Genomic DNA, 27521 nt, shown 5'->3' with positions numbered 1-27521 from the left:
CCAATCGAAGCTGCCCTTTCAGATGTAGGAGCGGCTTCTGCAACTTGTTTGTGGATTCTCGAATGCCGGAGAAGCGTGTCACTTCTATTGTTAGTTTTCCCTCATGCCAGAGAAAGTGCCTCCACGTACTGGCGAGGAAAGGATTTGCGACAGATGTGACAGCGAAATGGCTTTTCTTTGGTGTGTGAGCGGATATGGCGATGGTAATGGTCCGCTTTTCGAAACTCGCTTGGACAATAGGGACATTTCTTCTTTCCTGCCCCAAAGGCAGTAGCCCCCTGTTGGTGCGCCCCCTTTTGCATTGGGAGGTCCTGCCCAGGATCCATGTCGAGACCGGCCTGGATTGACGTGGATTTGGCATTCAACGGACTCAGCCTCGCTCGGACAGTGAATCACTCTTCGTCACCTGACAGCCAGAAAAGAGCGTTGAACACTGAATTGGTTCAAGCCACTCAGGGCATATTGGAGGCACGGAGATTCAGTACGAAGGCGTCAGTGCTATCCATCCTTCAAGATGGAGGTCACCTCCCGATTTTGCTTGGCCAAAGGGGGGCATCTGTCCCGCAACGAGGCTGGCTTTTCCCACAAACCCCGCCTCATGGGCTTCTGGTACCCAGTAGATGCCTGCGCCCCGCCATATGGCCCAGGACCTCGGCTTTATTCCTAGTGTCGGGGAACAACTGAATTGGGTGTCACGGTTCTGCTGGCTTGGGCGGTCGGACAGGGAGACCGAGCCCTAGGTTTCCGATTGTGAAAACCTGGCAACTGCTTGTACTTCTGCATGGGTTGCCAAAGTCCTACGTACCTTTATGATAGCCATTGATGAGAGGATAACGTGCAAACAAGGAACGTGTATGGTGTCCTCTGTCGCTCTATGAGTACACCACCTTGATCGAGAGACTGACAAAGCCATCATGACGAGAAAGAGCTGATTGAAGCCCATAGCTGCGTTTCCGGGTGAGTAAAAAGTGCCTTGAAATCCGAAGTCCGAAGGACTAGAGCTTGGTCTTCGACCGCTGAGTTGTTTGGCATGATCCCAAGAGTGTCGTTGGAATGCGCTCGCAAGCTGCGAGGAGCTCCGTCCCGGTGTTGCAAGCTGCATACACAAATCGATCCGGCCGCATCAAGATGTATTTCCTCCCCTTCATGTCTTTCCTGATTCGATACATGTCATACCCTGTCGGGTAAGGACGGTTTTTGCATAGATCTGAGGCGGCGAACTCCTCCGCTGTCGCTATCCGGTATATGCTCGCCGGTGGAAGATCAGATAAAGAACCTTCTGGCTGGATCTCAAAGGTTGGATCATGGATCAACAACAAGGCCGTGCTTCCCCGAACCTCGACATTAGACGACTTCTCAAGGTCGAGCTCTTTCAGTTCCGTCCAGGCCCTCTCCGCCTGTTTTAGATCGTCAACAGCAATCAGAAGACGAAGGAGTGCATTGGCTCTGAGGCCATTTAGCAAAACGTCGTCTGTGAATTGCACAATTGCAGGTTCGTTTTCGGTGGAACGATGGACCGAGCGACAGTAGGCTTGAGGTAAGCAGCAGCCGCCGGCCATATCAGGCAGAAATGCCATCCCGCTGGTGTATCTGTATCTCCCCATGCCATCCGCGCGAGGTCCCAACTCGAGACGGTGCCTCCAGGGCGGGACAAGTTGCATCAGCCAAAGGACCCAGTCCCGGAGGAAGAGTTTGACGGGATTTCGAGCCGTGGTTAGGTTTCCGTTGACCACGGTCGAGGCTAGAGAACGGTCCAGCTGTTGCTTCCTTTCCAAAAACCAGCCATGGAAAAGGTCATTGTAGCTTCCATCGAAATGAGGACGACAAGCGAGAGCAAGTCTCCACGCGATTCCTGAGGCATCTCTGAAGCCTGAGGCAATTCCCTGGCCACCAACTTCTCCGGTCAGCAAAGTCTCGCTTCGGATTGTGCAGATACATACAAGGGGGCATGACATGCGCCGCATCGCCACAAAGTAAAACTCTTCCGACTGCCCACCTATTGCAGCTTCGGGCAGCAAAGCTGAAGGGCCTCGATCGCAGAACGTGGATGCAGTCCGTCGGGTATTGGACGGCATCTTTCAAACTGCGTTTTTCTATATGAGCCGGACCTACACCAGACGCATGCGAAATAAGAGGGCGGCATACCTGTACTTTGAGCCCGGATGAGTCAGATATGGGAGAACGATTTCAGACGTCTGCTCCCACGTCGACATGTGCTGGGGGTCTTCTCCTTTATCCACGACGAACTCAAATCTCCACAGTCTTTCACTTCGCGGCCCGAAAGTACCACACACTGAGGGACGGTCGGGATTGCCAATAAAGCGAAAGTCTGGAGGGAAAAAGGTATCGTAAACTTGTTGGGGGGTATAGTTGAGTTTCCACAGCGGAAAGTCTGGGTGCGTCTCTGGCGTTGGCAGATCCATATGCCAATTCATCGCCACCCATGTCTCTTGGTATTCATAACTGGAGGGTTGTCAGCTCTGGACCTGCCCGGTGCAACGGCGAATTCCAAGCTTACCCAGAGAGAGTTTCCAGCAAGACTCCTTTGGGTTCCAGATAATGTTTGCGAGTATAACCCGTCTTCCCATCTGCGCCCACCAGGAATTTCCCACGAATCTTGAATTGCGTGCCGTTCGCGTCAACGTACTTTGCATAGACCCAGTCGTCGTCCTCTTCAATGCCGACAATTGTTGAGCCGAGCCTAAGGTGAGAGCTTGGGCAGCTACTAGCTACCAGGCGGAGGTGTTTCTCCATCAGAGGTTGTTTGTGCGCAATCGCACCCACATGGCCAGTTCCTCCTTCCGCAGTGCCCAGGTTCATTCCCAGAAATGGCCTGGTCATGAGTCCGTCTTTCCCAGAGGTGAAGTAGGTCCATCCAATGTGTTGAGCTATCTCGGTGTGGACCTTGGGATAAAGCCCAAGCTCTTGGAGCAGTCGAATGCCGTCTTCATCGAGGGCAATACCACGCGGATCTGTTACAATTTCCTTCTCCTTCTCCAGAACCACATTACTGACCGACGATCGACCCAATAGACCACTCAGCAGGGCGCCCGTCGGACCACACCCACAAATGATGACATCTGTAGTCTCCATATCCTCGCCTGCTGTTGAGGTGGCTGCGGACTTCATTTGTGTGGAACGGCAAGCTCGAGTTGAAAGATATCGACAACCCGGCTTGAGAGATCAGCAAAACAAACATCTGAGCGAGCATTGGCGAATATAAACTCTGGGACCGCTTGTTAGCCTTAAGAGTGGTCCGCATAGACCTCGAACGGCTGATGAACGATGGTGTTGCAACCTCCACCCGAGTCTTCCAACAAGGGACTCCTGCTTCCCAGGGACGAATGGAGCACAGCTGGCTGAAGGTGCAACATTGCAGCCATGGTCTGGTCTCCCGGGGTCCCAGATGTGGGACAATGGCCTGATGTCGCCAACGTTGGGGAATTCTGCGGACGAGGTGCGAGGTTGGTGCGAACCCAAGAAATCTGGACATGCCGTGCCGGGATGCGGGACCCTAAAATGCGGGACAACGTACCGGTTCACGGCGGGAAGTCATCGTGCCTGAGGTAGACAGTACGGAGTACTATACAGAACAGAGATTGGCAGCAAGGCGATGGCCGTATCCATCGCTACTTGTTGTGCTGATGAAGACTTGAAGCTCACGCCGCCCAGCAAATATTGTGGCTAGGAGTGAAGGTGGGAGAGCAACTTGTCAATCACACTGTTTCCCTGTTGTGCGTACAAGCAGCGCCGAGCTGATCTTGGAATTGGTGTTTGTTGTGCCCGTGGATCGTGGCTTCTCGTTTCGATCTCTACAACTCCTCCGACGGTGTGATTTACCCAAAAGTCCATTCTTCTCACAGAGTCACGGACTGGGTATCCCTGATCTCCCTCCCAATCAACAAAAGACTCGGCAGCATCTGCACCGATGTCTTGGGTTTGCAAGTAAAGGACGAGGGCAGTAGTTTCCTGAGTGTGCTTGTCCAGATATTGAAATTACACTGCACCAAGATGAAGTTCTTTGAAGGCACTCTCTCATGCGATTGTCAGAAGCCGTGAAGGGCTGCTTCAACAAGTGAACTTGCTACATGATAACAGCGCGCGGATCTTGTTGCACGTCTGTCAGATTGTTACAGCGCCATATCGAACGCGCGCCCAGTGGTAGCGTGATCAAGCAAGAGAGAGGTACTTACAGTAGGTGCCGGAGTCCAAAGGCTACTTGAGGAGACGCCGTTGAGCTTAGAAAGGAGCTTGGAATACGGTGAAGCATCACTGCACGAGGAGCCGACGAGTGACGCAGTGCATCGCCAGGCGCAGTTTTACGCATCTGAACATCACTTGAGATTGGAGATTCATCTGTGACATACTCCGTACAAACAGCCCAACGAAGGCAACCACGAGCCTGCCCAACTCTCATCGACCTTGACGAATCAGTCTTCGCCTGAGGAATCCACTCGCCGCCACCCAAGTATCACCTCCTCCACGAGAATCAAGACTGCGCCCCACTTCCATTCAAAGAATCTCGACTTCCACCTTCTCAGCCTCTCTTCCCACCCTGCGCCCGGGATTCGACCATCTCAAACGCCTTTGGAAGCAAGACGAGGTCGCATTGCTCTTTCAATAGCGTCTTTACACTCGGCGGCACAAGACAAACCTCGCGTTCGCAATGGCGCTGCCGAAGCGGATCATCAAGGAAACGGAGAGACTGATGGCCGAGCCGTAAGTCTTTGCACAAGCTGTGAGCCGCAGGATGTGGTCTGAGTTGTCTAGTGTTCCAGGAATCAGCGCTGTACCTCACGAAGACAATCTCCGATACTTCGATGTCAGCATTCATGGCCCTTCTCAATCACCGTATGAGGGTATGTCGAGAGGGCAGCAGAGCCTTTGGGGCCATGGCTGATTCTTTGCAGGAGGTATCTTTAAGCTCGAGCTATTCTTGCCAGACGACTACCCCATGACCCCGCCCAAGATCAGATTTCTCACCAAGATATACCACCCTAATATCGACAAACTGGGTCGGATCTGTCTGGACGTCTTGAAGAGTGAGTGCTGATACCGTCCGGAGGAGTAGCACTGATCTCTTCTTCAGGCAACTGGTCGCCAGCGCTACAGATTAGGACCATTCTTCTCTCAATACAGGCTTTGCTCGGCGCACCAAATCCGGATGATCCATTGGCGAATGATGTGGCTCAGCGGTGGAAGGAGGACCAAGAGGCTGCCATTCAAACAGCGAGAGAATGGACGAGAACGCATGCTACGGCTTGATCAGTTTTAACCCTCCACATTATACCGGGCGCGATGTTGCTGGCAACAATTGTTTCGAGGGAGATGTAGCTGGAGACACGAACATGATTTGATGAGCCCTCACCACCGTCATGGGCCATGATGATGAATTCAACAAAGATGAGTATGCATTTCTGCACTTCGCTTCGATTCTGTCCATTGCTCCCCTGTCGACCGCCATGGTCACTCGTTGTCAGTCTCTGCTTTGACGTCAGTGTATCCTCAGTCACCGTCGTCACATCGCCCTGAACGCCGACATGGGTCCCCCCATCGACACTTTGTTGCAGCCGTGACATGGCCGACGCCCAGCAGGGCGACATCATACCTCAACCGCACCCAGCACGTCGGGGCGCGCCATTGGTCGAAGATGTCCCCGCCGCAGCGCTGGGCGTCGCCGAGAGTACTTCTATCGTCGTCGACAACGCCCGGGACATGCTGTCTTTTCTCTCCCTCAACAATCACCGCAATAACAGCGTCCTCCATGGAGGAGATCAGTCGTTGGAGCCCCGACTCTGATGAGTTGGCCTCGTGCTTCCCTTCGCGGCCATCGACACCGCAGTCCGTTAGGACTCTCCTCCGCTCCCCGGGGTCTCCCTTGAGAACCCTGGGGAAGAAGTTGAGCCTGACGGGCTTGTCAGTGCGAAGTCGCAACACATCGCCTGGCAGAGGGGAGGCCACGAGGCTCAATCAGAGTCACGTGGCTGGTGAGGGAGGTGAGGGTGTGGCCAACGTCCTCGACACTGGGTGTAGGCCGGGTTACAAGCCGTTGTCGGTCGCGGTCGGACGTCCTTTTCATTTTGACGTGAACAAGGCCTTGGACATTGTCCAAAATTCACTTTCTTCTACACCCCACGACATCACCACCTCACAAGACCCGGTCAAGCGAGCAATTCCTGCTTCGTCCACCATGAAGCCACGACAAGACGACGAGAAGACGGTCAAACTGGCAAGAACCTTTGCCATGTCGTCGCCAGACCTCTCCCCTCCGGCAGCTTTCAATGCATCCTCATCTCCGCCTGAAGGCGCCGATTTCGGCCCCAATCAAGACCCTAAACAGCGAGTCATTACAGGTGACATCCTTGACCTGAATCGACTTCCTCCTCCAGACATCAGCCAGCATCCTGCACACCAAGAAAGTCCTTTCAAGTCTACCAGCGACGCACCTCTCATGGTCACTACGACCAGTAAAGAGGAAATTAAACGATTGGTGAAAGAAGCTAGACAACGATTCGACGACAGAGAGCGTCACCTGGAGCGCGAAGAGGCCGAGCAAGAGGAAGCTGCGCGTCAGGGCACTGTGAGATTCAAGTCATTCCCGAAACGTGGCAATGCGTTCAATATTGGCTACAACAACGCTGTCGGAGCCGAGGCGAGTCTTCGCGCATTGGAGGGAGGAATGACGCCGAAGTCAGCTACACTTGATCGCCATCCGATCTACTCCCGCAAACCCCAGCGAGTGTCCTCTGAACCTTCCCACAGCTTCAACCTGCGCAGCAACTTCTCTCGGTTCCAGATTGACAAAGACAATGACGAGGCCGATATCTACGATATCCTCAGCGAGAGCTCGCCCACCACCGCGACAACCCCTCACCAGGCAAAGAGCTCAATTGACAGCGGGAAAACGCCTACTACACCAGCCTCGGAAGGGTTCGAGCAGAAGAAGACAGGTCTACGCAAGGTCACTGGCATGTTTGGGAAACATAAACCCGAGAAGTCGCAGTCCGAATTAACTCCGCCTATCGAAGTCGACATGCTTCACCGTCCTGATCTTGTACGTTCCGCCCGTCACCCTAAGTAGCAGCATGACTGACAGAATATTCTACAGGAGCGCTATTTGCGACGTTCCACCAACAACCACAGCTACGATTATGATCCTGGCCAGCCATATCCGCGCCACCCCAACACTAGTCGCGCGTGGCACTCTCGCAACCTCAAGTGCACGACTTGCCTCGAACAATGCTGCGCCGTTTGCGGTCGTGCCTGCTGCGCTTACAGAGCCGCCGCACTTGCCATGAAGATACGCAAGGACAACCCTGAATCCCTCAAAATCGCAGAAGAGAGACTTCTTCAGATCGCTTTCTTGTTCCCTTACGGCCAAGAAGCTCCCACTTTCCTGCAGTGCACCAAGGGCGACGAGGTTGGTTGTGGCAAGATGGTCTGTCCAGATTGCTGTGGTGAATGCCCCCAGCCCATCTGCAAGGATATCCAATGTCAAAAGTGCAAAAAGGACCCATGGAACGACTGCTTGTGGCACGATGAGGATATGAATCGATGTGCCCTGTGAGCTTTTCAAGGAACCGATTCACGGAAAACTGCAAAAATCATAGCCAGGCGTTGGAAGGCATAAGAGCTGCATTGAAATTGGAACACACAGAACAGACACGCTTTCTTGGAGAAATGACGAGCTGAGATGACTCATGCGACAGAGTACCAGTAGCCCAAAGGGAGAAGGTATCATCGGGATTAGGCAGGCCATTGGCTCGAGAAATGCAGCCACAGATAGCCATGGGACCACAGCGAAACCAACAGAAAATGATCTTGGTAATTAAGCATGCTCGAAGAAAAGGGGCTTGCGCAACGGCTGCTTGCGCTCCACCGTAGTTAGTGCCAGGTTTCCATAATGCGCAGCCGTACATCTCTTGGCGAGGCTTAGCTAAGCCCACAGAAATCGACTTCGGCCGCAGTGACGATCGAACGCCGTCTTTCGATTTCAATCCAACCTCAACAAACACCTCGACAACTAGGTACAGCATCAGTGGACCGTCAAGATGCGCACCTACGACGATACCTTCAGCGGCACCAAAATCTACCCGGGCAAGGTCAGTCATTTCACCCCAGCCGCGCGCCCAAGCGCGACGTCTTGACGATAAGAGCGACCGGACGAATTTGCAGCACCCCAGATGATTGAGCGCCGGTGGCTGACATTTCTCTCCGGCGATATACAGGGCAAGCTCTACGTCCGTGGCGACAGCAAGATCTTCCGATTCCAGAATGGCAAGACCGAGTCTCTCTTCTTGCAGCGCAAGAACCCCCGCAGAATAGCCTGGACCATCCTCTACCGCCGAATGCACAAGAAGGGTATCTCAGAGGTTAGTCGCGCTTGTTTTCCATACACTTGCATCATCTTTATAAGACACAAAGACAAGCGAGGCGATCATCGGACAGTGTCCTACACCGAAAAAATCTGAGAGGAGGAGGATGCCGAAGAAGAAGAACATGAACAACGAAACCTTCCTTTCCTCTGCGTTCCACCAAATCCACTGACTTCCCCTTTTCCCGTACACAGGAAGTCGCCAAGAAGCGCACCCGCCGCACCGTCAAGCACCAGCGCGCCATCGTCGGAGCGTCCCTCGACGTCATCAAGGAGCGCCGCTCCCAGCGTCCCGAGGCCAGAGCCGCTGCCCGACAAGCCGCCATCAAGGACGCCAAGGAGAAGAAAGCCGCCAGCGAGAGCAAGAAGAAGGCCGAGAAGGCGAAGAGCGCGGCCAACGCCTCGAGGGGCCAGATCACGAGTAAGCAGGGAGCCAAGGGCGCGCCGTCCAAGGTCAAGGCCACGACAAGATAAGTGTGTGCAGATGGGCACGGTCGCGATGGTTCAGGGTGGTGGAGGTGCTAGGGGCGAATCCCGCATTTGCGGAGCGCGTGAGTGTGAGGTGACCAGCGAAGGGAGGCATTTTACCTGGCCATAGAGTGCATCGATACTGGACGGGTCGTCGCCATGCGACTAGCCTCGCCTGTATCCATGCACGCGTCTACGGGAATGACTGGCATTGGGGATCCTGACGAAATGGTATCGGATTTCCATTACAAAAGGGTTCTTGCCCGGCTTGGTACCGAAAGTGCTTCGCCGTCAGGGACGACAGAAAAGATGATTCGTTACGGCACCAGAATCGAATATCACTCCAATCGAAAAAAGATATATCTCCTTCCCTTACACAGCGGTGTCGTTTCTGCGCTCGTATCGGAAGCGCATAATGAATGTCTAGTTCTGTGTCAGGGCTAGCATGGGATGGAGTTTAGTATGAACTCGCTCGATCATTCCTTTATGCGTGATAGATTCTGCCGTCCATACGGAGTATAGTACAAATTCTTCCGACCTGACAACACGCACCTATCGCCTCATCTTCTGACACCGAGCTTGTTCCACGTTTCAGTAATTGCATCATGGACGGCGCGACGAGCGTACGCCACGCATCTATACTCGCTCTTCCCAGAGAATGAGCCGCGTCGTGTCTGAGAGGTCCGCAAGCCTCCTAGCAAAGATGATCTATTTTCGGGGTTTCCAACTCCAAGTGATCATAGATCAGTCGCAAAGGTGCTCTGAATCGTAGTCTCCTTGAACCAAGGAAGCGAGGAGATTGCTCAAGGCGCCTGAAAACGTGGTAGAACAAGTCCATGCTACCAGCTCAAATAAGGCTCAATGATCTCCCGCGCCGCCTGGAATGGCCGAGTGCAGCACAGGCTGGAGCCTATGAGCTGTGTAGCACATTGCAGAAATGGTGGTCCAGGATCGAGTCCGTGATCACTCCCCAAGACCTTGGCGTCCGTAAGCACGACCAGATGAAATTCTCTAATCAACAATCTTGCCATAGAAGGGAATGCCGAGTTGCTGGAGGAGTAGCCTCGCATCTTTGTCCTGGTTGGCAGTGGTGTGAATAGTAATGTACAAACCCTAGCCGGAAAGTCGTTAGCACGTCCCCGATATAACAGTCTCGAAATATTCGAACTTACCGGGATCATCTTGGTCGGGTAGGCGTCGTAGTTGATCTCGATCTCGGGAAAGCCAGCAACCACATCTGGATTCAGACCGAAAGACAGATTACCACTGTTGTCGCCTGTTGTGGCTCTGACACCATTCCAGTCCTTGATACGCGGCAAGACGACATTGATCAGCTTGCCCAGGAAATGATACATGTCCTCGCCCTTCAGATCCACGGTCATGCTGACTGGCCGACCTTTGATCAAACCCCAGGTCTGCTCGTTGTTTCTGGCCCGGTGTATCTCGACCCTATAGTTCGTGATTGCCTGCAAAATCATGCCAGCAACGTGGAGGTAGCCTGAACCTCCTTTGAGTGCGCCTTTGCAATAGGCATGTACCGTAACTCGTTCGACCATTGGTACGTTGCGAAAAGTGATGGGTTTTCTCAACAGTCGCAGGACGTCTCCACCACGGGGTCCTCGCAGTTGTCTGTTGGTAAAGTACGGGTTATCTCCCTCCCAAGAACGTAAACGAGGTCCCTTCTCCGCTGGTCTGAAGCCGGGAGGTGTATGTTGGTAGCACATTGTCATGAAATCAGGCGCGATGATGTTGTGGTACGCAAGCTCAACTCGTGGGGAGGAGAAGGGTCCAGGAACGAATTCTCGGCTTGCAGGATCTGAAGGATGTAAAGGTTGATGAGGATGCATAGGACCACGATCATATCTGGGACTTCGAAATCGATACCTGTTCAGTGTGAGCGCGTTGTCGTCAACGCGGGAGCATTGCCTCTACCTGCTGGGAGGAAGTTGTCGTTTCCTCGATTTCGGGAATGCCAGGGGATCAAAACTCTGGGCTTTAGGATGGAGGTTCTGGACTGGTACGAGAGACGAGTCCTGTTCAAGCTCTGCATATGGCTGTTCTGCTACCGCTGCTTGAGTAGCTATGGTTCGTCGCGAATAAAGACATCGGTTGCAGATAGATGAGTTGTTCAGTAGCCGCCATGTTCTTAACAGGCGTGTCGACGATGGTTGCGCCATAGTGCGTGCTTCTCGGCCCAGGCAACAGACCGTATAGACAAGTTAAGAGACCGTGGCTTTCAAATGAAATTGAGCCGTGAGAAAACGAGATTGTGGCTGTTGCCGCCTGATCCGCCGTAGCCGTGATCCTCCCCACTTGTTCGCGTCGATTCCCTGCGCTTTCCATTCCTTTGACGGTGTGATCAAATCAAGAGACAAACTACGCTGCCTACAATTGTCGTCTCCGTACGTGCCTACAACTGCCATCTCGACTCCAAGAAGTCGAGAGAAGGTATCAATGGAGCGCAATCCTCAGCTGTGGTCGAACCCCGCCGGACATTCATCTTGACCAGCAAGGACGGTCGGGATGACCTGTTTGCTTGCCTCAATACCATCATGGAAGACATCGCCCTCCGGGCATCCAAGTACGGTCCCGGGCTCAGGTACACTTAGCCGCCTTCTAATCCGAGCGTTGCAGAAATGTAGATCGTGCAGAGAACGATATTACACTCGCCCTGTCCCGCCCAGACACCAAGCACGAGAACTTGGAACCGCTGCTCGCAAAGTGAGCCTATCTCTTCCTCGAGCGAATCGTCTGCTCACCCCCCTAGGTTCCGCGCAGCATGTCAAGACTACATCTTCCTCGATTTCGCGGCTGCGGCGAAGAAGCAAGTGGAAGCGCGTTTGTGGGCCGCGCATTCCAAGGTAAACTCGAGATTCAGACCGCTCATGGCAAGATTTCGAGAGGCAGATGGCCAGAAATTGAAGGTCGAACGCCGGAAAGCTGAGAAACTTTACCTGCTGTTCATCAAATCCAGCCAAGCATTCTATCGAGGTTACATTCAGCGTCTTGCCTCGAATTTCAAGGGTATTCCGGAGATCCTCACCTTGGCCTATGGCATGGAGCTGGATAGTATGAATCGACCTGACACGTTGCTGGCCCCTCGCTAATACATGACAGCGCTTTCAGCAGACACGCCGCAGCCCGTGGACGCCGTGCTCAAAACAAAGCTCGTTGATTCGTGTTATTCAGCCCTGGTGCAGTGCGGCGACCTCTCCAGATATCGAGAGACCGAGCTGAAAACACACTTGCGCAACTGGGGTCCCGCTGTAGGGTATTACAACAAGGCTGCCGTTCTCAAGCCCGCAGACGGCAGAGCGTACAATCAACTGGCTGTCATAGCTCTCAGTGACCAAGATCACTTACGAGCTGTCTACCACTTGTACCAGGCAATGTGCGTGGAAATGCCATTTCCTCAAGCCCGAGGAAACCTGGAGCTCGAGTTCAAGAAACTCCGCGTCAAGGCGAACCAGGGAAAAGCAATCGCCGAGAATTCCGATGTGTTCAAGGGCAATCCTTACCTCTATGAACGGTTCCTTTTGTTTCATGCCCGCTGTTGGGAAGAGAACCCCTCCGAACAGGAAGAGCAGCAAATGGAGATCCTCCGGCTCATTGCTGATCAAATTCGGCAGCAGCCTGAGGCTACCATTCTCAGGAAGTTCTCCTTGATCAACATCGCCGCGGAGAAATCAGCTGCGGAAAAGGTGGACGGTATGTGCAACCTTCCCATCGTCCAGTAATCTCTTTTGGCTGATTAAAGGAGCAGGCGACCCGTCAGCGTTTCGCTCTTTTGAAATTCTTCAGTCATTCAACGTAAAAACATTCTCTTTGCTTCTCAAACTTGTGCTTGATGAGCTTCAGCAACTTACGGAAAATGTTGACCTTCCTGCAACCAATCCTCTGGCTGAAGTTCCTCCAGTCACGCGACGGACCCTCTCGCATTTGAGGCTATACAGCGGCTGGCTGCTTACCACCGTTCAGTACCTTCTGGCGAATTTGGGGCTCGCTTCCCAGATGCAGCAGCTGTGGCGTCTGTATGTCGGAGCACTTAACCTGCTGCTGCAGTTGTTCCCACCCAGCGACGCAGAGATTGAATATCTGCTGAAAGAAGACGCAGAGACTCTTGGTTTTTCTGCTTTTAGCCAGTTCGTTAGGGACAAGCGGTTTCGTCGATCGAGCCAATTCAAACCAATTTATACCGAAGCAAGCTTTGGCACTGCGATTCCTAACAATGAGATGCTTTTCCGCATCAAGGAATTCATTCGAGACGCCATGTTTCTATTCAAGAGTGTGAGTTGCATCTCTCGTCCGTCACAAGGGTGCTGACATGACAAGGTTGAGTTCCATTCTCTCCCCGTGCCTCTGACGTTCGCCGGTAAGCGCTTCGTCTATCTTGGTGATGAAGATAGGCCTGCGCAAGCTGAGAAAGCACCGGGCGCCTCAGCTGCTGAGGCTTTTGCTGGTCGGCAGGCAAGCGTATCAAGTGCCAATACCGAGTACGCGATCATGAATGGTGGAATCGTTCGTCAAGTTCCCAGTCAACATGAAATTGTTCCTGATGCCGAAGGGTCAATGGCTTCCCGCATGGAGAACATGGTCGATGACTTAACCCGCCCTGGTGTTCCTTCGCGGGAGAGCAACCGTTCAAGCATTGCACACGATTTCTCCGCAGCTCCAATGAAGACGCCTTTGGCGCAAACATTCGCGGATTGGGGAAATCCACCATCGCAGCCTGCTACAGTCACTGCACGGGATCTCGTGCAGCGGATGCAGCACTCGTCGTCAAGCGCCTCGCAACCTAGTCCGAGAGCCCAGGCTATCAACATTGCACCGCTGCCATCTATCTGGAATACTCCGTTTGCGCCGCGACCAGGGGAAACACCCGAGTCATCTCCCCGGCCAAGCAGTGCTCATCGGTTTACGCACCCACCTTCGGTGCCTCAAAATCTGAACAGCTCTGCGGAGTTCCATACGAATCTTGTGCACTTGCAAGAGGAAATCCAGACGAGAACGTCCCCTCAATCTTCGTTTCAGCCAACGATGTCGAGCCATTATGACACGCCGACCAATCTCACATCCTGGATCCGAGCCCACGACCAAATACAGCCTCCGTCCTCGCCTTGGCAAAGCCCATTTATCAGTGCGGTGCCTCTCCACCAGACTCCCGTACCTACGAAACATACCAATGCGTCTCCTTATGGTGCTATTGGCGAATCACGGCCAAGGAGTAGTCGCACTCCGAACAGTAGTCAACCCGGGTGACCGCCCACAATCAATGGGCATCAAGCACTTTACATACTTCTCTGCGATAGAATCATCGGGTCCACCGAGCTAAGTGTCTCCGGGTCATGGCTGCTGACACGGTCATTTGCGCCCATGGCTCTTCACTCGCCAAAAGTTCCACTGGACCTTTCGCTCAAGATAGGCCCTGGCCAACTTTATCAGATGCAGCTGACCAGGCGAATGCGAGGCCTAGATCCAAGAGAAGTGCATCTTCATTGGTCGTCGCCGTTGCGCGAGTGATCCGAACCCGGCTCTGCCAGGCTGCCGTTGCATGACACGGCAATACCACGATTCTCATCAACGAGCAATTCGTCAAAAGTTCCGGGCATTCTCAGCCGAGCCACATGGCTGATCTTGCGTCGTCTATCTGCAGCTTGACCAAATGCAATGTCTGTCGCTCGTTACCAGGTGTGGAACTCAAAAGCTATGGCATCGGATTGAATTCTTTTCACAGTCGAGGCGGGACACCTTTATCAGGGCCAGCCATCGAGTAGCCTTTCTCTCCCTCATTTCTGGCGCAACTGCCGTCGCTCTCTATCAATTTCCAGGATTTATATCCTTTTTAGGTGTCAATATGAACCGTTTAAGTCGTGGAGGACATTGGTATCGTGCATGCCATTACCCCAGTGGTCTTGTTGAATGACCGTTACCCATGCGCCCTCATAGATGTACACTTTTCTTCTTCTCGTTCTTCTCTTTCTAAGCCCGAACGCCGTCTTTCATGCTATAATGCTCTTTGCAACAAACGTCCATCTAAGCTTCACTGCCTTTGTACGTCTGCTTCGGCCATGGGTATCTGCACAACCACCGTCTCGGTTAGCGATCCCCACACGAAACTCGGGACAAGAGGACGGGCGAGAAACTCACGAAGGCCCCAACTCCTGCAAACTCAACCGCGCCAACCAATGGCCCTTCTTGATACACTCCTCGAGACTATCGCCATTCACGACACCGGCGCAGAATCCACCTGCAAAGGCATCGCCCGCGCCGTTCGTGTCGTTGATCTTGTCCTTGTCAATCACCGGGACGGAGTACTCCTTCACCTCGACTTGGTCGCCTTTGGCGCTGTCGTGCACGGCGACGATGGTCGGATCGGTGCCCTGGGTCACGATGACGACTCTCGGCCTCTTGGCGTTCACCTTGGGCGACCGGGCCATGAGCTTGGCGCACTCGGCCATGCTGATGCCCTTGTGGCCCTGTGTCTCGGCCCACGTCGACGCTTCGTTCTCATTGCCGAAGACGAAGTCGCAGTAGGGCAGGATCTCGGCGAGGGGATCCTTGAAGAACTGCGGAATGAACCCCGCCGACAGAGACAGCATGAAGATCTTGTTGTTCTCGGCGGCGTGTTTCGCCAGCGCCATGGCCGCGGGAGGGCACACGGTCAGGTGGTAGCCGCCGACGTAGAATGTCTGCGTGGCCTCCACGAGGGACCAGATCTCCGGAGATTGCAGGTGCGAGAGCTTGTACTCGTTCGCGGCCGCCAGGTGCGTGCACATGGTGCGGTGGTGGTCCGTGATGATGACGCCGCATTTCCCCGTCGGGACGGAGGCCTCGACGTGGTATTCGACGTGTAGCCCTATTTTAAAGTGTCAATGTTCCCTAGCTTCAAAGGTGACGTGGTGCGATTTCTGCCCAAGGAGGCGGCCGTCGGATGTTATACGTACCTTGCTCCTTGCACTTCTCGCGCAGTATTCTGGCGTATTCGTCGTCTCCCACGCTGCCGACATACCACACACTGTCCGCGGGTAACATGTACTGTGCGCCGCGGGCGGTGTTCTGCGCGGCGCCACCAGGGATCAATTTGGCGTTGCGGTTCTGGATCAGGTCGTCGTAGAGGTCCATTTGGTGGGGCTCGGCCAGGAGGGTGTCGTCGAGTTTGAGGCCGTATTTCTGGAGCATTTCGTGGTCTCTACATTTAGGTATTGGTCAGATTCTCGAGGGTGATGTATAGAGAAGGGGGATAGGTAGCGAAAGGTCAACAGTGTGGACAGGTGACATGGGCGTGATTGTTGAACGTACCCTACACCTTGGATGTCGAGGAGGGGATTCTCCAAGCAGAGAAGCTTGAAGGACTTGGTCGCCATGGTTGCTGGGCAGTGGTAGGGTACGATGCCTGATAAGAGCGGTTTGGAATGGTGTTCGTGAAGCGAGAGAGGACTCAGGTCGTTAGGGACGCTGATTGTGAGGAAAAGTCGTCAACAGGAAGAAACTGAGGTCAGTGTGGAGAGTCGACTCTCGTCGTGAGCGCCGTTCAATGGTGGGGGTTTGACCAAGTTTAGCCGGAGATTTTCCGGGCACGAGGTCACGTGGAGCAGAGCTCCGAGGCTCCGCAAGCACCAAGCACGGCAAGGCTGAGAGCAAGACACCGGGCTGGTCAGGCCGGTGCATTCTACTTACAGCAGCCGAGCATCATTACACCCTCCCATCCTCACCCTCACCCTCACACCTCTTCTCCCTCACCACATCTACCACAATGGCGTCCAATCCAGCGGCGGAGATTGCCTCCACTATCCAATCCGCCAGCATCAAACGCCGCCCTGATCCAACTTACGACATCAACCCCTCCACCGCGGCGTCCAAGAAAACCCCCGGCGAGGTTGAACCCATCTCACCACTGCATTCCCGCTCAAATTCCCTGGCGTCCGACGCCTCCACCGTCCCCAGCGACATACTCCGGCCCAGACGACGCGCTCGTTCCTTCCCACCGATCCCCGACTTCCGCTTCGAACAATCGTACCTCGCGTCGATCAAGAACGCGGACAGCAACTGGAAAGTCGCATTCATTACGATTCGAGATCAAGTGATTCTACCGCTGACCCAGGGAGTACTGTGGAACCTGGTGATGTTCGGGTGGAGGCATTGGAACCGCGGGAGTAAATTTCAAGGACGGAGCATCGGGGCGAAGGTCCGCAAGTGGTGGTGGGGGGTGAATAACTGGAAGCTCCCGACGGAGAAGAGGTCGAGCGAGAGTGACCGCCAGGAGGTGCAGCGGGTGGGAGAATTCTTCGTCGATCGGTTCGGGAGCAGTCTAGGGGATTGAGCACACCGACCTGATGGGATTGGATGGCATGGCATGGCATGGCACGAAATCGGTGATTAGCACAAGACCCACGCTCAATGGACAAGATGTGACATGTCACGGGCCGCCCGACACCCGGAGCGCAACATTGCAGCTACAGTACCTCCGAACCGAGGCGTGAGCAGTCTCAAAGCTGAACCAGCGCCGATTTCTCTCGTCAGATGAGAACTCTCAGGCCGTGCCAAGGTACACATGTATTGCTGTCACGGCGCGCTGGTGTCGAAATGGGCGAAAAGGCTCGAAGCACCATGCAGACCTGATCCTGTTGGTCCAGGCTCAACAAAAACGTGGGGACATTGCCATCACCATGAACGCTGTTGATGTGCAGCGTTGCAGGGGGCTTGTCGGAGTGAAGGTCCTAGCTCAGTCCAATTCCCCAAGTATACTGTGTACAGCGCAACGGCTCCAAGCTCATGAGTTGCTGCGTTGTGGGATAAGGAGTTCAATAACACAACGCATACTTTAATTGCGTATCAAAGTACGTTTGCGCCGGTCTAGGATCACATTTCCAGTTGCTGCCTCGGAATGTTGGGCAAAGAACCATCAATAAGCACAACTGTCCGGCAGGATTCCCATGTCCTGGGACACAAAGTCTATCCGTGGAAACATTGACATAGCATTTACGGTGATTGGGGTACTGTGTATGTACGGGGAAAAGGCGCACTTCGGTCAAGCAGCACCGCGAGGCTCTCACTCATTGTTCTAAATAGCCACTTATGCAGTAGTATCGGTTGTCCAGTCATTCACTCATCATCCGCGGTCCTCGCGTTCCGGGCCTTCCTCCTCGCGCCCTTGAAGTGTTTCTTATCATTCATTTTCAGATCACTTGGATCGATACCCTTCTCGAGCGCGGCCATCGCTTTGGCCTTCCGCCCGGTCAACTGCTTCTTCTGCGGCGCTTGCTGTTTCCCTTGCTCGGTATACTGGTGGTTGAACGGTGTGGCCTTGATGTGGCCTGCGTTGCCCGAGCTAGGACTGAAATATGTCTTGTCGAGTTGCCGGGAGCGGGGGCCCGTCTCGAGTGTCTTGACCGGCAGGGACGAAGATTCGGAGTCGAGCGTGCTTTCGTCAGAGTGTGCGATCAGCCAGGCTTGTCTCTTGGCAGGGAGGTGCGCGAAGTCGTACAGCTTCTCATTGAACTCGTGTCCGTAGGCCTCGACGTCCGTGTCTGTGTCCTTGACGGGCGGCGGATGACAATAAAGGAGTTTTCCGCTCACGTAGTCTTTCAGGATGTAACGAGCTGCACGACTCTCGTCGGGTTGGGAGCCGGCGCCTTGCGTATTGAAACCCCTCGCTTTGGCATATGCTCTTAGCATTTCGCTGGCCGTTGGGGTCCCCGTACCGCCTTCCTCGATGGGGCGCGTCTGAATCTTCATGCCGTAGACGTTCTCTAGGAAGGCTTGAGGTATCCTTGAGGCAACTAGGCCCGCGGGCCCAGTGTATTCGCGGAGCTGATCGATGGGTAAGACGCCGTTGCAGACCAATTCTGCTTTTGTCGTTGCAAAGTTCGGAAACACGAGACCGGGACAATCACATAGGATGACTTGATCGGAGAGATGGAGCGTCTGAAAGTGTTTCGTCTTGCCGGGGGTAGAAGAGACGGAGACCTTCTTGGCACCTAATAGAGCGTTGATAGTGGAGGATTTGCCGACGTTGGGATATCCGACAAGGCCTATCGTTGTCTTTCGCTCTGCTGTTGCGTCTGCTGTTATATTTTCGAGGAACAGGCTCTCCAGTTCGTCGACTGTAAGAATCCGTGTGTCTGCTGAAGAAGATGATGATGGCGAGAGTTGCGGAGTCAAGGGTTCTGACGGTTCTTGATCTTCTGAACCTTCCTCGTCATCACCATCGTCTTCTTCCGAGTCTTCTTCGTCGTCTTCGTCTGTCCAATCTTCGCCTTCTTGGTCCTTCAGATTCAGGTTCTGGACGTTCTCAACCATTGTTTTCTCTGGCATGTTCCGGTCAATCTGCTGTTGGATCTGCCGGGCATCAAGCTCCTCAAGCGCATCTCTCCCCTCATTCATCTCCCTAGCCAAGTGAGCCGAAAAGAACTTGTAGTTTATCCCTTGCTCGCGGAAGTAGTCAGCCCATGCTCTTCTTTGCTCCTCGGTCATCATATCTGCCTTGTTGACCAGCAACAGATTCCTCTTCTTCGGGTCAACTTCTTTGACATATTTCTCCAGATCTTCACTTCGAAACAGTAACGGGTTCCTCGCGTCCACGATCTGAACCACCAGATCCGACCGCTCGATGACCCGCCACAGCTGCCGCCACACCTCGATATTCCTCTCAAAGGGCGTCATGAGCAGATCGTCATTCTCTTGCAGCTCGGCCAACCCTCTCCTCCAATCCAGCAGACTCGCCTTCTCTTGCTCATCCAGCTGCTGCGGTGTAGTCGACTCATCCCACTTCGGCCGCCTCGGCACCGTCAGTCGGCCCTTGTTCTGCGCATGTTTCCTCCTCACTCCCCTCTCCTCGCCTGCACTCAACAGATACGGATTGCGCTGGTCTGAATGTATTATTTTGACGTTGTTCATCTTCTCCGCGGTGAAATCCGTGCCTGCCAGTTCCGCGGTGGACAAGAATTCGTCGAGGGCGCCTTGTTCCGTGACGCTGCGCATTTTCACCCATGATGCCTCTTTGGCGGCGTTGGTCACGTAGGTTTGGCCTGTTGTATGGTCGGTTCGTACCACACCTTGTTGGGAGACCTTTTTACGGTCGCTGCCTTTGCCCCGACCAAAGCGGTCGTTCATGAGACTGTTCCCTAGGCCGACGCTGTTTTTGCTCTTGGGGAGGACCATGGTGGCGGTATTGTGCAGGAGCTAGGTGGCACGACAGCACAGGGAGGATAGAGAATTGTAGGTCGAGTGTTGGCAAAGTGAGGGAGGCAAGGGAATCATTAAGTGGCATGCGAATCTGCGTCATTTGCACGAATTGTATTCGCCCCGCACCGCGCGAAATTTCCTGGGCTCTTAGAAATTCACTTTGCCTTGTGGGGGACAACTGCCAGAAGAGTAGCCACTCGCTCGTCTACCACCTGGGCACCTCGAAGGATAGACCAGCAGTCACAATGCCGCGTGGTCGGTGGATGTAAGCAGCAATTCGTGTTTGCCCGGTTCGAAGACTGACATGTCGATAGCGACAAGAAGAGCGCACAAACATTCCATCTCCTCTACCGCCCACAAACCGATGAGGCCCTTCACGATGAAACTGCCGGTGAACGGGCACTGTACCAGATCTCCGGACCTGGGTCCTCTTCACAGCATAAGCCCGAGCTGAAAGAAGGCCTACACCTGAAAGACCTTGAAGATGACCTTGACTTTGAGGATATGCGAGAGAATGAGGGCGAGGCGGCAGAGTACGGCATCTACTTCGACGACACAAAGTACGACTATATGCAACATTTGCGGGATATTGGCGATGGTGGGATAGAGGCGCAGTTTGTGGAAGCTGTGCCGGTCAAAGTACAAGGCAGCGGGAAAGGGAAAGCGAAGACGATGAAATTGGAGGATGCCTTAAGAGAATTGTCGGTCGATGATGATCAGAGTGTGGCGGGCAGTGAGATGTTTTCCACCTTTTCCACTGCAACGAGGCCGAGGACGTATCAGAATCAGCAGGATGTGCCTGATGAAATCGCCGGGTTCCAACCTGATATGGATCCACGGCTCCGAGAAGTCCTGGAGGCTCTCGACGATGACGCATATGTGGACGAGAAAGACGAGGAAGATATCTTCGGTGCCCTTGCTCAGGAAGGTCGAAACGGCGAACTTGACCTTGACGAGTTCACGGCAACCTACGACGAGGACGACGAAGGCTGGGAGTCAGACGTGACAGAGAAAGCATCCGAACAGCCCTTGCAACTGAAGCTTCCCGCACCCATCCCAGCCCTAGAGGGCGCAGATCAGGTGTCGGCACTGCCAGCACCGGACGCAGAAGCAGCCGTCGCAGCAGACGGAGACTGGCTGCGCGACTTCGCCAAGTTCAAGCGCGACAATGCTCGGAAAGCGCCTCCAAAAGCCGCCGAGTCGATCATGGCCGCCTCAGCAATCCAGGACAAGGCCCCCTCGCTGTACACATTGAACGGCACTCCTTTGCGCCAGAAGAAGCGGAAAGGCGCCCTCACGAACCCCAGTGCCTACTCCATGACGTCGTCGTCACTAGCTAGAACGGCTGGTCAGCAGTTGCTGGACGCTCGATTCGATCAAGTGGAGAAGATGTACTCCCTGGACGAGGGGGAAGAGTTCGATGACGCTGATGGCGGCATGTCGTTAGCGTCCGGCATGACAGGGATGACTGGTGCGTCAAAGATGTCGAAGATGTCACAGCTCTCAACCACCAGCTTTGCGGACGAAGGCGCGGTCAGAGAAGATTTCGACAGCATGATGGATGGCTTTCTTGGTGACTGGAATAAAGCCAACCCTGGTGGTGGAAAACGCAGAGGAGCCAAGGCCAAGCGAGGCAAGAATGGGAATGAGAAATTCGGGCTCCAGCAGCTAGATGAAGTGCGGGCAGAGCTGGGGCCTGCGAGGATTTACCAGCGCACGACAAAGACATGAAAGGGGCAAAATGACGGCGTTAGGAATCCGTTGTTGATATATGGAGCATATGCCAGTGATACCCCACCCATCTTGCAATGACAGACCGATTTCTGCTTGATTGAGACCTCCCTGAACTCCTCGTTATGCATCTGTACAGTGATTCGGATGGGTCGCCATCACGAAGCTGACACAGGAGCCTTGGGCTCGAATTCTCCTCCTTCGCGGATATCTCGTTGTGCGAATGGAGTTGACCCGTCTCTGGGTTTCGCGACCGGATCCCAGGCCGAGTATTTCGGTTTCGTCCTGCAGATGAGTCAATTTATACCTTCCAACACAGGATTACGGGTATATCAGTGCCACATACGTCGAGTATGGTCGGTACGCGGCTCTGCTCAGTGTCATGTTGATCTTTGGCTCCTTGCTTTCCCACGGCCGGATTCCAATGTCCAAGATCCTATCCTCCCCAGGTGGCTTGTCGACCAGGTAGCTCATCCATGCGTGCCAGCCTGGTTCTATTTGGCTCGCGTCGAACTCCTTATCTTTGTAGTCGACCTGCGACGTCTCTTAGCTCTGTGCTCGTTGCATCAAACGGTCCGAAGCTTCATACCCATCTAGTTCGCAGGGGAAGCTCCTCCGCCATGTTCTCGTAGTATTTGTTGCCGCATCGATCCATGCCCACGAGCGTACCGGCTTTCGTGTCGCCCTAAGAAACCCGTCAGAATGACCTGTTGCGCATGTTCTTCGCACCTTTCAACGCACAATATACTGTATCTGGTGACCATACTCCTTCAGACCCACCCGCCAGATGTTGCGCAAGGTACGTGTGATGGTCGACATGACTACTGGGCGATCGACGTGGGTGTATCAAGAGGGAAGAGTGCTGAAGCTCGACGCAGGATGAAATGATGTCTACCTCATTGGAACTTGAGGTTCGCAGTTTGGAGAAGCGACACCGGCACCGAAGTCTTGGCGGCACTCAGCTCGGACTTGACATGGCTCGATACTAAGGACAGTTTAGTCTACAATACCCCAGTAAGTGGAACAGCATGTTACGGACCATTTTGACGGATTTTCAATGCTGGACAGCAACGTCGACTATACCAAGCTTTATGGCTACCTATTGTGGTGAGTTCAGAGGGAGTTCCCCATCAGCCGTCGTCATTCTCGACCCAGACTGGTCCTTTGTCGGAATATTTTGCTACCAGTACATGCTTCTGTCACCTACCCCACGCCCGAGAGCATTAACAGACTCGGCGTTCGTTTCTGTCCGCGTCTACGAGTACATTTGCGAAATCGTAGAGAAAGAGTGGTGCAATACTAGGATGTGCAAGTCCTGGTCGGATTCGAGATTGTCCTAACACACCTCAGACCGTGCCGAGGCCGTCGACAGCTCAATCCGAGTCCAGGAAACAACGAGGTAGGTATTTGAGATATACAATATCAAGGCTACGGTGCTTGAACCGCAAAGAACAAGCAACGTCGGACCGCATGCTGACTTCTCTATTTCTCCCTCTTGGTGCTCTACTGGTGAAGCTGAATATAGTTGGCGACACTCTACACCCTTCCTGCACTCTGTGCCTGAGTTTTGATATGCAAAACTATTGCACGTCCGTCTCGTGTCTGGAAAGAGCACCACACCCGAGTAAGAACGGGCGGCCTTTATCAATCCCGAACTTAGAGGTAACGGAGCACATCGAGAACATGGTATGGGTGTCGGCACGGGATCTCTGGACCAATCGAGGAACTCAGACCTCTTCTTGTCGAAAACTTGGCCACCATGGATGACGCGGTACAATAGAGCAACGGCTCCGGCAACATTGAGGACGTCTTCTATCAGAACTCTTACTCCTAGCACCCGGCGATGATTTGAGTCCATGTCAACGTCGTTATGACAGAACTGTCTGGACACTACTCTTTATTGCATGAATATCACGCTCAGGGATGTGGCATGGCAGTCTCATCAAGAACGGGCTGATGGGTCTGCCGGCAGGAAAATACATCCAAGGAGTGACATGACAGGCAAACCATGCAACCGTGGCTCAGTTTGAGGGACAAAATGAAGTCGTAGTGACTGGATCTGCCCTTAAGTGTTGTGTCTGACGGAAACTCAATGACATCACTGTAGGATCTCGGATAACCTTCCCATACACAAGCGCGTTCTTCACAAGTCCAAGTCGCAGCCTCGTGTGCCCTTGATACACATTTCGCAGGTTGCAGAAAATACATGTTCACTCGGACGAGTGCAACAGCCGAGAGCTGAGACTCGGGCATTCCGAGCACCAATGTCTCATAAACAACCACTTCGGCATCAGAGTCCACCATGTGGTTCTTACCCTTGGCTCTAGTTGTCTTGTCCTTCGTTCGCCATGGACTGGTCCACGCGGCCACATCGAGTAGGCCGACGACTTCGATAACGCCATCTACGTCTCCTTTTCGCACGGTCAATTACATTACTCATAGTCTTCCTCAACAATGTCTTGCTTCTTCGCGCAAGGCGAATGTCACCTCGACGGTGGCCGAGTCTATCGGCTCCTCGAACCCAGACCTCGATTCCACGATCTTACCCGAGACCGAGAGCCCCAGCACCGTCCGCTCACCCACGAGTTCAGCTACCGATGCAGCTTTGTCCACTTCCCATCAGCCTGCATCGCTGGCGGCCGTTACTCAGGAGCCGAGTCGGAGTTCGTTCCAACCCGAATCGCCTACTGTTCAATCAGATACGATGCCGAGTGAGACGGAGGAAGACTCTCCACTGGATGATGGCAAGTTCATGTCGTTCGAGGATTGGAAGCGAGAAAACTTGAGGAAGGCCGGTCAATCTGAACATATAGGAAAAGGTCCCGGAGTTGATAGTCGAGAACCCCGAAAACGACCAGCTGGACTGAGAGACTCACTTGATTCACTTGGCGACGACGGCGAAATCGACCTTGACTTCTCCGGCTTCGTCTCGGATGGCCTAGAACCACCAACTCAGAGCCCGGCGCGAGCCAGCCAAGACATCCGGGATGGCTCTGCCGATTTTGAGCCGGGTCGTCTTCCAAAGGCTGGCGTAAGGAGCAAAGATGCCGGGACAACTTGCAAAGAACGGTTCAACTATGCCTCTTTCGATTGCGCGGCAAACGTTTTGAAGTGGAATTCCGAGGCAAAGAGTCCGTCTGCCGTGCTGGGAGAGAACAAAGACTCTTACATGCTCAATGAGTGCTCAGCCCAGAACAAGTTTCTGATTTTGGAATTGTGCAATGACATCTCAATTGACACTATCGTACTGGCGAACTTCGAATTCTTTAGCTCAACCTTTCAGACCTTCCGTGTCAGCGTGTCAGACAAGTATCCCGTCAAGACCGACAAATGGAAGACCCTCGGTACTTTTGAAGCTCGCAATTCTCGAGAGGTCCAAGCATTCTTGATCGAAAATCCTGTGATTTGGGCACGCTACTTGCGTATCGAGTTTCTCACTCATTATGGGAATGAGTTCTACTGCCCGGTCAGCCTCGTCAGAGTGCACGGGACCACCATGCTCGAAGACTACAAGCGTGACCTGGAGGTATTGCAAATGGAGGAGGATGACAAGGCAAATGAAGAGAGTGTCGACACCTCAGCGGAAGATGGTCTCATCCCAGAAGCCGTCGCCGAGCAGCTGTTAACGCAAGCCGATGCTGGCGAGACGGTTGCTCAAACCGTTGAGGCGAACGCTCTTGCTGTTCCTGAAACATTCCAACCTCAAACAACACCTGATATCACCACACAACCCTCGACTGTTGAGACTCTGGAAACTGCGGTGCCTACTTGTCCTGCTCAGCTCGTGCCACTGTTTACTGAGTCAAAGACGCAGAGCAGTACACTTGGCATTTGCAATGCTTTTGAACACGACGCGATTATGTCTGATGATCCCAAGATACAAGACAGCATCGAAGGTTCCAGCAACGCAGCAAGCACATCGACCACCGGCTCTATTGCTTCTGCAATTGCGGCAGTTTCGCCATCGTCGATCGACAACGTCACGCCAGTTGCGTCGAATACTACAGGCGCGACTCCTAAATCCGATATTGCGACGGACCCCAAATCCTACAACGCCTCATCCTTAACTCCTCCTACTACCAGCACCAGGACTCCGGTGTCTTCTACTCAGACCACTCAACCTGCACCTACAATGCAAGAATCATTTTTCAAGTCGGTTCAGAAACGCTTGCAGATGCTGGAGGCCAATTCTTCGCTCTCCCTTCAGTACATAGAAGACCAATCTCGCGCTCTTCGCGATGCCTTTCAGAAGGTTGAGCAAAGGCAGCTGGCAAAGACCACTTCGTTCTTGGAATATCTGAATATGACTGTCCTGAACGAGCTCAGAGAGTTCCGGCAACAATATGATCAGTTGTGGCAGTCCACGGTTATTGAGCTGGATATGCAACGAGAACGCTATCAGCAAGAAAATATCGCCATCAACGCCCGACTTGGAGTGCTTGCCGACGAGATTATCTTCCAGAAGAGAGTTTCCTTCTTGCAGTTGATCCTCATTGTCGTGTGCCTGGGTCTGGTGCTGTTCTCAAAGGGCAACCTGAACAGCTACCTTGAACTACCCTTGGTGCAGAGCGTTCTGTCAAGGTCTCCGAGTACTCGCTTTCTGAATGCTGCAAGCCCGGATACTCCCAATCAGAGTTCCCCGATGTCCCGCTCTAATGCCACAGGCGCGGTGCGGAAACGACTGGGAATTCTGAAGGGCCATCGTCGATTCCCGTCAGAAGATTCTACGGAAAATGCAACCAGTCCGATTGACTTGTATACGCCCTCGACACCTGTGAGCTATGGAGACCCATCCTCAGAAGGCGAGAATCTGGAGGACAGCAATATCCTAGGCGATCCCCAGTTCGACCCGAGTCTAATCGAGCGACCCAGTACTAGTCCTCCGGTCCTGTCGGGGGTGAATTCCCCCGTGTCTTCGGATTTTGATCCGAATATTGAAGAAGACTCTATCGACTCGGTATTGATCAGCACTCCAACAAATGTTATGGGAAGGAACGCTCCTATTTTGGTAGTCGAGGACGCCACGCCGCCCCCTAAGCATTTGAAGTGGCAGTTGCCGGACTCCTGAAAAAGTCGTACATTCTACTCTATCCCCTCATCCGCAGGTTGAGAAGGTATTTGTCTACTACCTACCAACTTCCTCATCAGCATGCTCGCCACTACCGAGTCTCGGTTTATCCCCTGGAGTGTGTTGGTCATTCCAACGTCTGTCTGCGCAAAGTAAAACGGCCAATATTGCCTCGACTTTCCTCTCAAGCGAATGATCCCATTTTTCCACCCTACGCTCGGCGCACTTTACGCCTGCGAACCCACCTTGCAGGTGCAAGACATTGCCCAAGCTCTAGGATCTTGACCCACGTTCACGGACACTCAGCAGCGCTGTACTTGAAGGAAGGCAACAACAGTCTTTATCCATCAGTCTGACCTAGCTGCGTGAATACCATGAGAATCGCATTCATCTCTGTATCCCGCGCCTCGCTCTGCTGGGATATTGAAACACCTTCTGGACTTCCCGGACTCTGGCCCGTCGACAATATGTGGGTAAAGAAGTGAAATAAACATCCGCTTGGGGGTTTTATATCCACTGGAAATTGGACTGAGTGTTATCACCACATCCGGAGAACCTCTTGCTTCAAGGTCCACTCGTTGGCGATAGTCGAGCAATATACTGGGCTGGGCTGTTCTACCACTGCTTCCATCTCGGCGATTAATTTGGCTGATGCCGTATGGGGCACTTCAGCGTTATTTGCATTTACGAACAACG

General features: G+C 53.5%; 12 protein-coding genes across 12 annotated transcripts; 7 read left to right on the top strand and 5 right to left on the bottom strand.

Moving 5' to 3' along the window:
- Positions 1 to 995: 995 nt before the first annotated feature.
- G647_05353 (uncharacterized protein) lies at positions 996 to 3129 on the bottom strand (the record flags this gene model as incomplete). The annotated part of the gene is made up of 4 exons (XM_008729684.1): positions 996 to 1894; positions 1941 to 2083; positions 2146 to 2463; positions 2519 to 3129. The coding sequence occupies 4 exons, from the start codon at positions 3127 to 3129 to the stop codon at positions 996 to 998; spliced, it is 1971 nt and encodes a 656-aa protein (XP_008727906.1).
- Positions 3130 to 4666: 1537 nt separating this feature from the next.
- G647_05352 (ubiquitin-conjugating enzyme E2 N) lies at positions 4667 to 5265 on the top strand (the record flags this gene model as incomplete). Its single annotated transcript, XM_008729683.1, has 4 exons — positions 4667 to 4719; positions 4771 to 4859; positions 4911 to 5042; positions 5090 to 5265. The coding sequence occupies 4 exons, from the start codon at positions 4667 to 4669 to the stop codon at positions 5263 to 5265; spliced, it is 450 nt and encodes a 149-aa protein (XP_008727905.1).
- Positions 5266 to 5764: 499 nt separating this feature from the next.
- Positions 5765 to 7567, top strand: G647_05351 (uncharacterized protein; the record flags this gene model as incomplete). The annotated part of the gene is made up of 2 exons (XM_008729682.1): positions 5765 to 7054; positions 7109 to 7567. The coding sequence occupies 2 exons, from the start codon at positions 5765 to 5767 to the stop codon at positions 7565 to 7567; spliced, it is 1749 nt and encodes a 582-aa protein (XP_008727904.1).
- Positions 7568 to 8051: 484 nt separating this feature from the next.
- On the top strand, positions 8052 to 8848 carry G647_05350 (60S ribosomal protein L24; the record flags this gene model as incomplete). Its single annotated transcript, XM_008729681.1, has 3 exons — positions 8052 to 8102; positions 8229 to 8372; positions 8570 to 8848. The coding sequence occupies 3 exons, from the start codon at positions 8052 to 8054 to the stop codon at positions 8846 to 8848; spliced, it is 474 nt and encodes a 157-aa protein (XP_008727903.1).
- Positions 8849 to 9853: 1005 nt separating this feature from the next.
- On the bottom strand, positions 9854 to 11019 carry G647_05349 (uncharacterized protein; the record flags this gene model as incomplete). Its single annotated transcript, XM_008729680.1, has 3 exons — positions 9854 to 9955; positions 10015 to 10726; positions 10775 to 11019. The coding sequence occupies 3 exons, from the start codon at positions 11017 to 11019 to the stop codon at positions 9854 to 9856; spliced, it is 1059 nt and encodes a 352-aa protein (XP_008727902.1).
- Positions 11020 to 11394: 375 nt separating this feature from the next.
- G647_05348 (uncharacterized protein) lies at positions 11395 to 14101 on the top strand (the record flags this gene model as incomplete). The annotated part of the gene is made up of 7 exons (XM_008729679.1): positions 11395 to 11423; positions 11477 to 11563; positions 11610 to 11911; positions 11960 to 12550; positions 12606 to 13129; positions 13175 to 13335; positions 13378 to 14101. The coding sequence occupies 7 exons, from the start codon at positions 11395 to 11397 to the stop codon at positions 14099 to 14101; spliced, it is 2418 nt and encodes an 805-aa protein (XP_008727901.1).
- An 884-nt stretch (positions 14102 to 14985) lies between these two features.
- On the bottom strand, positions 14986 to 16206 carry G647_05347 (uncharacterized protein; the record flags this gene model as incomplete). The annotated part of the gene is made up of 3 exons (XM_008729678.1): positions 14986 to 15698; positions 15787 to 16031; positions 16142 to 16206. 3 exons carry the CDS (start codon positions 16204 to 16206, stop codon positions 14986 to 14988), a joined length of 1023 nt encoding a protein of 340 aa, XP_008727900.1.
- Positions 16207 to 16595: 389 nt separating this feature from the next.
- Positions 16596 to 17162, top strand: G647_05346 (uncharacterized protein; the record flags this gene model as incomplete). The annotated part of the gene is made up of 1 exon (XM_008729677.1): positions 16596 to 17162. The coding sequence occupies one exon, from the start codon at positions 16596 to 16598 to the stop codon at positions 17160 to 17162; it is 567 nt and encodes a 188-aa protein (XP_008727899.1).
- A 782-nt stretch (positions 17163 to 17944) lies between these two features.
- On the bottom strand, positions 17945 to 20002 carry G647_05345 (uncharacterized protein; the record flags this gene model as incomplete). The annotated part of the gene is made up of 1 exon (XM_008729676.1): positions 17945 to 20002. The coding sequence occupies one exon, from the start codon at positions 20000 to 20002 to the stop codon at positions 17945 to 17947; it is 2058 nt and encodes a 685-aa protein (XP_008727898.1).
- A 269-nt stretch (positions 20003 to 20271) lies between these two features.
- Positions 20272 to 21757, top strand: G647_05344 (uncharacterized protein; the record flags this gene model as incomplete). Its single annotated transcript, XM_008729675.1, has 2 exons — positions 20272 to 20291; positions 20341 to 21757. 2 exons carry the CDS (start codon positions 20272 to 20274, stop codon positions 21755 to 21757), a joined length of 1437 nt encoding a protein of 478 aa, XP_008727897.1.
- Positions 21758 to 21915: 158 nt separating this feature from the next.
- G647_05343 (uncharacterized protein) lies at positions 21916 to 22576 on the bottom strand (the record flags this gene model as incomplete). The annotated part of the gene is made up of 4 exons (XM_008729674.1): positions 21916 to 22042; positions 22104 to 22291; positions 22347 to 22442; positions 22499 to 22576. The coding sequence occupies 4 exons, from the start codon at positions 22574 to 22576 to the stop codon at positions 21916 to 21918; spliced, it is 489 nt and encodes a 162-aa protein (XP_008727896.1).
- A 1483-nt stretch (positions 22577 to 24059) lies between these two features.
- Positions 24060 to 26825, top strand: G647_05342 (uncharacterized protein; the record flags this gene model as incomplete). The annotated part of the gene is made up of 1 exon (XM_008729673.1): positions 24060 to 26825. The coding sequence occupies one exon, from the start codon at positions 24060 to 24062 to the stop codon at positions 26823 to 26825; it is 2766 nt and encodes a 921-aa protein (XP_008727895.1).
- Positions 26826 to 27521: the final 696 nt, after the last annotated feature.

This window comes from Cladophialophora carrionii (genome assembly GCF_000365165.1).
Source record: "Cladophialophora carrionii CBS 160.54 unplaced genomic scaffold supercont1.4, whole genome shotgun sequence".
NCBI classification, from domain to species: Eukaryota; Fungi; Ascomycota; class Eurotiomycetes; order Chaetothyriales; family Herpotrichiellaceae; genus Cladophialophora; species Cladophialophora carrionii.
This window is presented reverse-complemented; position numbering and strand designations above follow the sequence as displayed.